Source organism: Vigna umbellata, chromosome 1 (genome assembly GCF_029865625.1).
Source record: "Vigna umbellata cultivar VRB3 chromosome 1, Vumbellata_1.0, whole genome shotgun sequence".
NCBI lineage: Eukaryota > Viridiplantae > Streptophyta > Magnoliopsida > Fabales > Fabaceae > Vigna > Vigna umbellata.
Window position 1 is genome coordinate 109288517 of NC_142165.1, and position 13543 is coordinate 109302059.

Here is a 13543-nt window from a genome sequence, read left to right on the forward strand (position 1 = left end):
CAGATTCCTTTCTGAGAGGGTGGTGGTGACGTGCGACAAATACCCAAATGTGTGTGACATTAAAGGTAGCGCAGGATCAGATTGCTGCATGAAAAAATGTGTGAACTTGTCCACAGATGGCTCCAACTGCGGAAAGTGTGGAAAGAAATGCAGTTATGGAAAGATATGCTGCCAAGGTAAGTGCGTGAATCCTAAGAGTAACCAGAAGCATTGTGGGAAATGTGGCAACAAGTGCAATGCTCAGAGTTCGTGTATCTATGGAATGTGCAGCTATGCGTAAGATATGATTGGAATCCACCACAATAAAGCAGATATCACAACTTCATATATAATTTTGTTACTACAAAAGCTTGTTTTATTTTGTAATTTGTTGTTTATGAAATTTGAATACTTAAAATATATTCTGTAATATCTATTCATTTAAGAATTGTTATTTTTGAAGTTTTTTTTTAAATCTTAAATAGATATATTAAAAAAAATGTCCAAACAAAGTTTTAGAAATATTAAGGAAAGAGAAATTAAAGATGTGATTTGATGATGTAAAATAATATAGTTTTAAATTATTATCCCATGCAAATTATTATAATGAAAATTGTATTAGAATAAGAAGATTTAAGTTTTTTTATTATAGTTATACAAAGTTATCTAAGAATTGGAACATTAATAAGATGGCATACCAACTCTTTGTTGGATACATCGAGGAGACTGAGAGATATAATACTAATGAAATTTGAGTCTAATTACATAAAAGATCGACATTACTTTTTATCCAAAACCTTAAAACAATAAATCAATGCATCTTTAAACTTGTACGAGGTTTTACTTTTTCATTTCTACCTGGTGTACGATGGAGACTCATATTTGAAATTTTAACCATCTTAATATATTTATCTTCTCAATGGTAAAGAGATTCTAATGAGGCTTCTAAATTATTTGATAAATAGATTATCTTTGTGAGTAGCATTGTTGTGAAGCATTGAACTTCCGTGTCCGTTGAAGCATTACATTGTAATGCTATTCATACAAGAAATGACAAATGGATTATAACAAGATTATAATTAGCAAGTAAACGAAGGCAAGCTTGTGAAGCCATAATTTTGTTATCTAAACCCAAAAAATGCATTTCTAAGGCAAACTCATAGATTGTGTGCATAACCTTCTTCCCACCTATTAAATAACCTCATTTCATACCATGCCCTTTGTGAAATTGTTGCATTGACAAGCATGGCCACGTCAACCACACTCCTCCTACTTTCATGCTTCATGGTACACCTTGCTTCAACCTTTGTTTCTGCTCATTCAACAGGGAACAACTACTACAACAACACTCCCCAACCTCTCTCAAAGTACATTCCTAAGAAACCATTGCTCAATGTGATAGACTCTTGCTGGAGGGCCAGACCAAATTGGAGCTCAAATCGCCAAGCCTTGGCTGATTGTGCAATTGGCTTTGGCAAAGAGGCCACAGGAGGCAAGTATGGTGCAGTATACCATGTCTCCGATCCCTCCGATGACCCTGCAAACCCAAAACCAGGCACACTCCGCTATGGTGCAATCCAAAATGACCCACTCTGGATCATTTTCGACAAAGACATGGTCATTACACTAAAAAATGAGCTTATTATGAGTAGCAACAAAACCATTGATGGAAGAGGAGCAAAAGTGGAGATTGCTGATGGGCCTTGTATTACAATATCAAATGTTAGCCATGTTATCATACATGGCATTAGCATCCATGATTGCGAACCAGCCAAGCCTGGCCTGAACACTCCTGACCATGTTGGCCATCGTTTAGGCTCCGATGGAGATGCCATCAGCATAATCGATTCCACCAATGTTTGGATCGATCATTGTTTTTTGGCTCGTTCCACCGATGGCCTAATCGATGTTATTCGTGCCTCAACCGCCATTACCATCTCTAACAATTACTTTACTCAGCACGACAAAGTAAGTTGAACAAACACAGCCACTTCTTCCTTTTTTGTCTGATGCCTTATATCATATCCTTTCCCTTTCTGATATACCAGATTCTTGTTCATGTGCATGCAATATAATTACTAAATAAATACCATGCATTTTAGGGAAAAGTACAACGATACAAGAATCCTGCTGCATATATATATTGTGTGGCTACAAGATTACGTTATGTGGCTGCCTTTTATTCATAAACGTACCTGCAGGTTATGTTGCTAGGACACAGTGACCAATTCACAAAGGATAAAATAATGAAAGTGACAATAGCCTTCAACCAGTTTGCTAGTGGCCTAACTGAGAGGATGCCAAGGTAAGGGTGATTTTTGTATGGATTGAATTTGCATGTTCTATGAAAATAAATACTGTATTGGCGTGGATGAAAATGCAGGGTAAGGTTTGGTTATGCCCATGTGGTGAACAACAAATATGATGAGTGGAAAATGTATGCTATAGGCGGTAGTGCTAACCCAACCATATTAAGTGAAGGGAATTTTTATGTAGCACCGAATGACCCAAATGCAAAACAGGTTACCAAGAGGGAAGTGAAGGAGAACTGGAAAAGTTGGAAATGGAGGTCTTCCAAGGACTTGTTTTTCAATGATGCTTATTTTGTACCCTCTGGAGTTGGAAGCTGTGCTCCAAATTACTCACCAACTCAATATTTTGCTGCTGCTCCAGCATACATGGTGCCTGCAATAACTCTCAATGCAGGCCCCACATATTGTACTGTTGGAAGAGCATGTTAGTATGGTTTTGAACTGTGTCAAATAAAAAAATTATGACAGAATATTCTCATTAAATTTCTGTTTCTATCTGTCTCTCTGCCTATAAGGAAAATTTTCTATAATCTCAAAGGTTGATGTTAGAAGCTATGAAGCTTGGACACGTCTCATAAATGACGTATCTCGTTGATTATAAAAATTTCTATTATTATCATTATAAAAATAAGAATGATCACCACTTTTCTTGTACATTAGATAGATAGATTAGATTTATGTTGGTTGACAGTATGAAACTAATATGTCCGTGTCTTGTACTTTTTCAATTTAACCTTATATCCGGATCCATGTCCGTGTCCTATCCGTATCTGGGCTTAGAAGTGGTGCGAAAAATGGTCATGCAACGGATCGATCGTTTTCTTTCAATGAACTTGGTGTAAAATACAACCCAACATCACATAATGATGCCAACTGGGGAGCAAAAAAGGCCTATATAATGTTGTATAAATAAGTAACCTTAATAGCTAAGGAGAAAAAAGTAACAAAAGGAAGAGATACTCCGTGATTATGCAGTTCACGTTATTTGGTTCTCTTTAGAAAAGCCTATTCTCGTTGCTTTGAACTCCACATGTTACTGGTGCTTTAGCTCTCACTTTCTTCAAGTACCAAATACCAGCTCCAACTCCAAATGCCCCTGCAGCCGAAACAGCTGTAGCAGTCCCTGCAGCCAACATATCCACAAGCATGAATTTTTCACTTCAAAAACTACATCATTCAGAATATTATTCCATTAACTTTATTTATTTTAATCACCTGCAATCACATTGACCCTTCTACTGTGACGTGCAGTATCAAAATCTGCCAAATCAAACAATAACCAGTCAATTCTACTTTTTTAGCAAATTTCAAAATGCAAACCTCCTTAATGGTGGCTGAGGTAAACAAACAGGTTATGCAGTATGAAAATCGTACGATAAACTAATTCTTTTTTACAGAGATTGTTTTAAAAATAATTTCTACAAGGTTTTCTGATTACACCGAGAGTGGATAGAAAATAAACTTCAAGAAATGATCATTGTTAGACATACCTTTACAATGAGAAGTGGAATTTCCTTCTTTGCACAGGCACATGAAACTCTGTGTCTCAGTGTCAAATCCGCAAGTTCCACTTCCTTTGGAAGGATCCTGGCACTGAAGGCAGCGTGTAGTTACAGGGATATCAAAATCAATTCTGATTCCATAATCAGGAATTTGATTATAAGGTTGAGGAGCCCCAACATTTCTCCAATAAACACTAGTGTAGCTAGTACAATACTTGAGCATGAGCCTCAAGGACTCGGTTGCTCTTGGAGAGTAAGAGCAGCAAGAACTGCCACTCATAAGGAAAGAGCACCCCGGCATGTGCCTGCAAAGGTAGCTGCCACTGTCACAGGAAGAATCACAGCGTTCAGGAAAGCGGTCGCAGAAGATTGGCTTTGGCTTAACGATGACGTGATCTTCACTGCAATTGAAGAAGAGGTACTCATTCTGAGGGGAAAGCTTGAAGCGTGTGCTGGTGTCCAAACTGAAAGGCCTTGTGGGGCGATAGTTTTCACCATCTTCACAGTTCCACATGAATGGATCGGTGACCAGAATGTGAGGATCAGCATAGCTAACATTGTGAACCACGTATCTCCCAGAAGGGGTTCTGACTTCGAGCTTTCCCGACTCAGAACACACCAGAATGTATCTGTAATAAGGGCTTCCACATCCGTCGTCAATGCCAAAAGGGTATTCGATGGGAATGTCACCACAAGAAGTTCTGCATGCGGTGAACTGCGACCTTGTCAGGGTGAACAATGAGTGAATGAGTACTAGTAATAACATCGGTTTTTGCTTGAAGGTAAGACGCGAACCCATCACAGATTATGCACCACCAACAACTTGATTCTTTCTGAACCAAAAGTGCTCAGGTCAAGAAATTTAAATCCAATACAGAATAATATCTGCAACTGTTACTTTACACCCTCTTCTCCTTTTGCTTTTTTTCACTTTTGGTATCTTTTTGTTTTCAAAGCACTAGCTGTACATGTTAATGGATATGAGAATTCCTAGAAGACACGACAGTTTACCTTTCAACTCGTAACTGCAATTAAAATTCAAACATTTCTATGTCACTCTAGTTGAGGTTGTCACAAAACTGAGATTTTGAAATAAGTATCAACATCATATCATATCCCAGATTAGTGTTACATATACCACTGCACCGATCATTAAAAAACAATTATCATATTTTGTCTTAGGTGATTGAGATGTATGTTGGGTCTACCAAAGAGGAACACCAATAAAATATGATAACAATCATATTAAAAATTAAAACTATTTTCTAAAAAAAAAAAAACTTAAAAACATCTGATAATAAATCTTTAACTTATATGATATATACTTTATTTTCTTGTTTTTATTCGATGTAAAAGCTTAGATTCGTATTTAAAATTTTAGCGTGAAAATTGGTAATAGTCGCTACCTATGACTTATTACCTCTATGATTTTTTTTACTAGGAATTTTATGGTCAACATAATAACCATTGTGAAGATGTGTAAGGAAACTCAAATTGAGTTTTACCTTTCACTAAAAATGTAGTATGCTTTTAGTAAGATATTTGATAATATGAAGCTACTACTGTATTTTTTCTTTAAGATGTTTATTTTATGATACTTAATAATTTATATAAATTATATGCATTTTTGTGTAAATATTTATTTACTATGCCATACTTGTTTTAAAAAAAATATTATAAGAAGTTGGAAGTCCCACGTCGACTAGAAATAAGATCAAAATATAATATATAAGTGAGATGTAAACCTCACCTTATAAATCGGTTTTGTGGAGTTGAGTTAGGCTTAAACCCACTTTTCTAGTATAAGACTAAATAAATATAGTATATACATAATAATTTGTTATGAGATGATAATGTAAAACATTTTTATGTTGTCTATATAAGCAATCAATACTTACATTAGTTTATAATTTATATTATTTTCTTCATTTTAGGATATAAAAAATTTAGATTTATTAAATATAGTTAGGCAGATTTTATTTTTTTTACAAAAGTTAGTTATTTACAGAACTTTGTCCATAAATATTTTATGTTATTTTGTTTGAAATTTGTTTTTGAAATCACGGGTTATAAAATTGGTTAAGGTACTGACTCAAAATTCAGTAGTTTAATAGTAGTTGAATAAGGTTGAATTGATATTAATACAATTATTATAATTACTAAAATAAAAATAAAATGAAATTAAAATATAGCATTGTAATTTGTTAATGTTAAAAAAATAAAATTAATATTTATTCATAAATAATAAATTTATATATGAAATAAATAAAAAAATTCGTAGTTTTATTATTGTGAGGGATAGTGCCTTTAGAAACTCACTTCTGTATGCACAAACCATTTCCTAACAAAGTGAGAATCATTAATATTGTTATTTTCATCACTTCGAATTATGCTATGTAGCGTTTGTGGACCTTGACTTAACTCACCTAAAGAAAATTAAGTAGATATAAATGAAATATCAATTTTCTTAAAAATATGATTTTTTTTTAAATTATCTTCAAGTGAATATTTTTTTTATAGTAAAAAAACTAAGATTAATCAGATAAATTACAATTTATTTTCTAAACGTAAGCATATATATATATATATATATATTTCTTAGGTTCTAGCAATAATTATTATGATTTTCCGTTAAGTCTAAATTATATGTAATATTTAGTATTCGATACATCCTTAGGAGTTTGGTATGGTAACAAGTAAACGTCCAATTATTATCATGAGTATTAAGCTCATGATGAGTCTTATCTAGAATGGACCGTTCGGTCCTGTTCGGTGTATAAGTGGAAGACTGTTCGGTCTTGCACTAAGTATTCAGCTGTGTTAGTCTAGAAGGTATTCAAAACGTTCAGTCTTGTCTCTGGGGAATATTAAGTTCATGATGAGTCTTATCTAGAATGGACCCTTCGGTCCTGTTCGGTGTATAAGTGAAAGACTGCTCGGTCTTGCACTAAGTATTAACATTCCCTATACACGTTGCAAACTTCAGTCCACTCTGTTAGCTGGCCCGTTAAAAAATTAACGCTGTTACCAAAAAGGACTTAATTGCACATTTTTTTCATAAGTCGGGAACACATTGAACTTCGAAAAAAACGTAGGACGCAATTGAACATTTGCCCTCTTTCGAGGGACCAAAAGAGGTATTAAACCATATTTTAATATCTATAATATTATATTATCTATTATACTCATAAATATCCATTACTAGATAATTAAAATTTAATTTATATTTTATTAAATTAATTTATATTTTATTAACTCAAATTTATTAAAATTAAATTTTAATTTATTTTTATTTATACTATATTTTATAATTTTATTTTAAAATTTATAAAATATATTTTTTAAATATTTACATGTATCCCATAAATTTTAAAATACTCAAAAATATATTTTAAATAAATATTAAACAAATTATAAAATAAATAAAGGATAACTTTTTTTGTTAACAATTAACACTATATGGTACCTAAACTACATTCCTAATAGAAGTAATGAATGAGTAAGAGAAGGAAAGCCCAGGAAATAAATGGAGTACGGATTCTCTACTGATTGTTATGCCGTCTTTTATTTAATATTAAAAATACACTAACATTAATATATTAAAAAACTAAAGAGAAAATGTAACTTCCGAAAAATGGTGTGATGTCCTCAAAAAGACACTAACATTAATATATTAACTTTTTAATATATTTAAAATATTAAAATTAGCATATGAAGACAAAAAAAACTAAAGAGAATATGTAACTTCCGTACAATGGTGTGATGTCCTAAAAAAGCCACGTATTCCAAATCCAAACCACCACGTATCTCTGCATGCATAAATAAATATAGAAAAACGGTTCCTTTTCTGCATTAAATATAAAAAAAATGGTTCTTTTTCTGCATTAAATATAAAGAAATGGTTCTTTCTCTGCATTAAATTCAGTTACCAACTCTTCTGTGATTTATCCCTTAAGATCTAGGGTGAGGATCGTGTGGAAATGGAGGGTGGGGATTGAAAGATTGCACCGCCTAGTTTGATTTTGCGTTCTGATTAGGCGAAAAGAAAGGAATAAAGAGTGGTAAGGTCAGAAGAAAGGCAAGGAAGGTGTGTGTGTGAGAGACACTCTCGACTGAACTGCTTATAACTCATTCTCTTTCCCTCAATTGCTTTCTCTTTGCTCTGCGATCCTCTTCTCCATAGAGTCGGTAATCCCATTCTTCCATTCTCACTCTTCTTCTCTGTCTTTTTCAATTAATCTGCATCTCATTTTGCAATGATCGGGTCCTTTCTCCTCGTTTTAAACACGCTACTGTGACGTTCTCTTTCATCGGTTTCGTTTCACTTAATTATTTATTGTTTAATTCTGTTTTCATGTTCAGTTTGTCTCTGTAAACTGTACTTTATTATTATAATAATCATCTATGGTATTCTGTTTATACCAGGCGAACAATTTTCTATGCTTTTCTTCTTTTGGCCGATTACAGAGAAAAAGAAAACTATTATTTAGGTTTCATCCCAAAAATCTATCCTTGTCTGGATTTCAGTCTTTTTTTTTTTTAACTTTTTGTGTTTGTCCATCTATATCTCAAGTTTTTTAGTTTTTTTTTTAAAATTCCATATTCATGTTTTTATTGGTCAAAAGTTGACACAATAATTTAAAATTCGTCTTTTTTAATTTATTCTTTTTTGTTTTTAGTTGTTGTCAGTTATATTATATTAAGCATCCTCAATTATGAGTATTTTCTTGGTAACCATTCTTATTGAACTTACAAATTTGGTTGAATAGGAGAATATGGGGAACAACATGAATGTGATCTCCTTGTGCTTGTTTGTGACAATCCTGTTGTTTTCTGCCGTGTCTTGTGCACCCAATGATGGGCTGCGCAGGATTGGGCTCAAGAAGATTAAATTGGACCCTAACAACAGGCTTGCTGCTCGAATTGGGTCCAACGATGATTCTCTCCCGGCTTCTATTAGAAAGTTTCATCTTCAAAACAACTTCGGTGGCACTGAGGAAACCGATATTGTTGGCTTAAAGAATTACTTGGATGCTCAGTATTTTGGTGAAATAGCCATTGGAACATCTCCTCAGAAGTTCACTGTCATTTTCGACACAGGCAGCTCTAATTTGTGGGTGCCATCATCCAGATGCACCTTTTCGGTATTTTTTTGCCTTATACTCTAATATTTAATTTGTCACTTATGAATATGTACCAGATTTAATTGCTCTCGTTCAGTATTTATTCATGTCATTTTGTATTTTGGTGCAGCTTGCATGCTACTTCCATGCTAAGTACAGGTCTAGCAGATCAAGTACTTACAGGAGAAATGGTTTGTCTTCCTCGTCATTTCTAATAACGCTTTAAAGTTAACGTTGTTCCTTTAGCCCGTAGTTTAACTAAAACTGTTTGCGGAAGTTCCCTCGTTGTATAAATTTGAAAACCGAAGATTTGAAATTTGAGTAGCTGGCAAATACTATTTCATTTTTCAGATTAGTTTGAATCCGTGTACTTTTTCAATCTCTGTATTATGCCAATAGGAACGGACATATATTCTACGATACGATAGAGACGAAGTTTGAAATTTTGCCATCTAACATATGGTTAGGGCCTTAATGGTAGTAGAACGTTCGGATGTCTGTAGGTTCTGACATTGTAATTTGGTTTGTGGAAAATATCTGTTTGTTACCAGTGTTTATATGTTCCTCTGTTTTGGCCCACTTCTTGTTTTGCTCATGTAGAAAGGATGCTGGGATTATGTCTTTCTCTATAACACAATGTCTTTCCCGCTATTATATAGGAACTGCTGCTGCTATTCAATATGGTACTGGAGCAATTTCTGGTTTCTTTAGCTATGACAATGTTAGAGTCGGTGACATAGTTGTAAAGAACCAGGTAAGGGCTATATTGCTGATCATCAATGTTTATTTTAATCGAGGAGGGTGTAAGATGACTTCTCATAATATATTGATTAGTAATTAACAGAATTCCTTTTGATTCCCAACAGGAATTTATCGAAGCAACTAGGGAGCCAGGTCTTGTATTTTTGGCAGCCAAGTTTGATGGTATACTGGGACTTGGATTTCAAGAGATATCTGTTGGAAAGGCTGTTCCAGTGTGGTATTTGTTATGACTTCAATTTTATTCATTATTTTGTTAGAAGTTGATTGAATCAGCCTCTTGCAAAGGCAAGTTAAGGCTGCTTAACACAGACCTAGTGGGTCCCATTTTACTTTTCTTCAAAGTTTAGTGAATCCCCGTGTTTATCTTATCTTATTATCTGTCAGGTACAACATGGTTAAACAAGGTCTTATTAAGGAACCAGTATTTTCATTTTGGTTAAACCGCAAACCAGAGGAAGAGGAAGGGGGTGAGATTGTTTTTGGAGGTGTTGACCCTGCTCACTATAAGGGAGAGCATACTTATGTGCCTGTGACCAGAAAAGGATATTGGCAGGTTATTATTTTCTTTGTACTTAATGTTTTCTTTACCTTTCTCTATGTTAATTTTCTTTTCTTTTTCAGTTTGATATGGGAGATGTACTAATTGGTGGTAAACCCACTGGTACGTGTAGATAATGTGTTCTTCGTATGGTGTATGCTTTGCATTGGTTATAGTTTCAATTTATTTTGACTAAGCTGATGTAATTGTCATTCAGGATATTGTGCTGGTGGTTGTTCAGCCATTGCAGACTCAGGGACTTCGCTATTGGCTGGTCCAACGGTATGGACAAATGCTAGATATAGATTGATTAACATTTGTATAGTTTCAATTTAAAATTCTTATACTATATGCAGCACTCTCTCATAAGATATTCCTCTGTCGGTTCATGATCTATTTCAACAGTTATGGAGATTTTAGACATTCACAATTCTCATTGCACTGTTTATGTTGTCATACGCGAAAAGGTCTAACAAAGGCTTCGCAATAGCTTTTTTCTGTGAACACTTATTGCTTTTGTTCTTGTAGGCTGTAATAACTATGATAAACCATGCAATTGGAGCAGCTGGAGTTATGAGCCAAGAATGCAAGACCGTTGTTGCAGAGTATGGACAAACGATATTGAATTTGCTTTTGGCTGAAGTGAGTACCATTTGTAATTTGTTCTTGCCATATTTTTTTTAATAACTTGCCCTTTGTTACGAATGGCTGTTTGAAAGATCTTATATTCTTTTAAAATTAAGTTTTCTTATGTTTTTTGCTTTACATACTTTAGGCACAGCCGAAGAAGATCTGTTCTCAAATTGGATTGTGCACCTTTGATGGGACTCGTGGTGTTGAGTAAGTCCTGAAAATATTTTTTCTCCTTTGAGTCTTTGGCAATTTATTTAAATACTTTAATATTTTAACACATGATTTCCATTTTATTATTTGTTCACCCCCCTCACTCCAGTATGGGCATAGAGAGCGTTGTGGATGAGAATGCTAGAAAATCATCCGGTGGTCTTAATGATGCTGCTTGTTCTGCGTGTGAGATGGCGGTTGTTTGGATGCAGAACCAGCTCAGCCGAAATCAGACACAGGATCAGATACTAAACTACGTCAATCAGGTGAGCCAGTTCTCTTAATTTTGCTATTCAAGCATCTTTCCGCACCTCTTGATTCATAGTTTCATGATGATGTTGCAGCTTTGCGATAAAATGCCAAGCCCGATGGGAGAATCTTCTGTTGGCTGCGGGGATATCTCTTCATTACCTGTAGTGTCCTTTACTATTGGTGGAAGAACTTTTGACCTTCGCCCAGAGGAGGTAAGATTTCCTCAGGCTAAAACCTCATTTGTTGCTTTAATGCTTTTGTTATGATTGATCACTTAACCGAATTTTATTTTAATGAAAACAAGATAAATTTAGAGCGGTAGGAGTTAAGAGTAATAGGAGAACAAGGCACCATTTTATAGAAAAATAAAATCAATAACAGAATTGAAGATAAACCTGGTTACATCAGCTGAATTGCAATTTCATAACTGTACGTAAAGAAACCATGGGCTACAAAACCCATATCCTATTGATGCCTTGTTTTCCATAGGGTAAGATTAACTAATTATTTACTAGTCAAGCGGTTTATCGGAATGGGATTATGTGATTATTCTTCTGTTATCTAATACCAACATATGGGTAGTAAAGTAGTTAGTACAAAGAAATAAGTACACACCTAAATTTACATTTGCCATCAATTTCTTCCTCGAACGAATTGACATTTATTACGAGTAAACACTAATTTGATCCACCAATATATATGTGAAATCAATCTGGTGCTCCAAAGATTTGACATCAACTTTAGTCTCCCACTAAATACAAACCAACATCAGGTAGGATGTTAGGGGAGTTCCATTAATTGTTAACAGCGTTAATTTATAGCCCTTTTATAATAAAATTTTACGGTAATTTAATCCCTAAATTCGAATCTCCATTGATGTTATTCCCATAATCTTCCTGTAGAAGGAAGATATTATGTGGCGCCCACACGTAAACTCATTGACTAAATCTTTTGTTCTTTTTTCAAATTGTTGATTGAATGACTAATAATGTCACATCGACAAGTATAAGATTTACATCAGAGCAAAAAGAAAAAAGTTGTACCCTTAGATTTGTCGATATATGAAGTTCTTTCTAACCTCCTGTCATCGGGGGGACGATTTGGAAAAAGATAAAAAGGTTAACAGGAATAAAACTTACACAAGGATGGGAGATCGGTCTCTCAAGCGCTCATAATTTTATGTGGGGGGAGTTGCATAAGTTTTTTTGCAAGAATATTCACGTGTCCTCATTTAGTTTCTATTTGGTTTATTCAGTACATACTCAAAGTGGGTGAAGGCCCTGTGGCTCAGTGCATTAGTGGCTTTACGGCTATAGATATTCCACCTCCTCGTGGCCCTCTCTGGTACGCAAAATTTCTTCAACTAGCCTCATGACATTTACTTTTTTTTTTTTTTTTATTCTCTGTTGTCTTTTTGGATTGTAATTCGTTTGATTTGATTCTCACAAAATGGGATCTTTGTTAATGCAGGATACTTGGGGACGTCTTCATGGGGCCTTATCATACAGTATTTGATTTTGGTAATCAAAGAGTGGGATTTGCTGATGCAGCGTAAAGTGATTATCAGAATATGGCTATCCTTGCTCTGTTTATTGCAATCAAATGGACCTAAAGTTATGGCTTGTACGTGTTTATATCGATGTTAAATACTTCGGGTGTTTCATAATGTAGCTTAACAGATGTATCTGTGGCATAAGCCCATAGCAGGCTCCGTACTGTGATTAGTATGCACTGTTTAGTGGAAAGATTTTAGTTCTCATGATCCCTCGTTAGTTCTCTCTAAAACTATGATAAAATGAGAATGTTATGTAGATAAAACAAAAGGCGGACCGGCAGCTTTAAAATTACATATGTAATCCAATCCACGTATCTTTAGAATACTGGAACTTTAATTGCAAACGATCAATTCATGTAAAATTTAATCATGACTAATGTCTTATTAGATATTAATCATCTTAACTTAAAAGATGATTTTCCAAATGTATAGATTATAAAGACGTATAATCTTTTGAGGACCCTGTTGAGAAACCGTGTCAAACCTTTTGACAGCCAACAACTAAAGATAGCATTAGATGCTATACAAGATCAAAATTCACCTCTAAATCTCATCATATTTTAAGTTTACGGATATCTAATTTGAAATTTAAGTTTAAAATTCCACTTTTTTTATGCTAATTTTTTCTTATAACTTTCTCTAATATCCTGTTTTTAGTGGGAATATTTCTACAGTCG

At 34.1% G+C, this 13543-nt stretch overlaps 3 protein-coding genes across 3 annotated transcripts; 2 read left to right on the forward strand and 1 right to left on the reverse strand.

Annotated features, from left to right (window-relative positions):
* Nucleotides 1-1185: 1185 nt before the first annotated feature.
* LOC124833679 (putative pectate lyase 2) lies at nucleotides 1186-2917 on the forward strand. The gene is made up of 3 exons (XM_047308212.2): nucleotides 1186-1947; nucleotides 2181-2284; nucleotides 2363-2917. The coding sequence occupies exons 1-3, from the start codon at nucleotides 1225-1227 to the stop codon at nucleotides 2718-2720; spliced, it is 1185 nt and encodes a 394-aa protein (XP_047164168.1). The 5' UTR covers nucleotides 1186-1224; the 3' UTR covers nucleotides 2721-2917.
* Nucleotides 2918-3086: 169 nt separating this feature from the next.
* Nucleotides 3087-4632, reverse strand: LOC124833673 (wall-associated receptor kinase 3-like). The gene is made up of 3 exons (XM_047308206.2): nucleotides 3782-4632; nucleotides 3507-3551; nucleotides 3087-3414 (listed from the first exon to the last, which is right to left on the reverse strand). The coding sequence occupies exons 1-3, from the start codon at nucleotides 4590-4592 to the stop codon at nucleotides 3287-3289; spliced, it is 984 nt and encodes a 327-aa protein (XP_047164162.1). The 5' UTR covers nucleotides 4593-4632; the 3' UTR covers nucleotides 3087-3286.
* A 3127-nt stretch (nucleotides 4633-7759) lies between these two features.
* APA1 (aspartic proteinase A1) lies at nucleotides 7760-13073 on the forward strand. The gene is made up of 14 exons (XM_047308164.2): nucleotides 7760-7981; nucleotides 8563-8937; nucleotides 9047-9107; nucleotides 9576-9670; nucleotides 9783-9895; nucleotides 10063-10231; nucleotides 10300-10339; nucleotides 10434-10498; nucleotides 10745-10858; nucleotides 10992-11056; nucleotides 11169-11325; nucleotides 11404-11523; nucleotides 12567-12655; nucleotides 12782-13073. Exons 2-14 carry the CDS (start codon nucleotides 8569-8571, stop codon nucleotides 12864-12866), a joined length of 1542 nt encoding a protein of 513 aa, XP_047164120.2. The 5' UTR covers nucleotides 7760-7981; nucleotides 8563-8568; the 3' UTR covers nucleotides 12867-13073.
* Nucleotides 13074-13543: the final 470 nt, after the last annotated feature.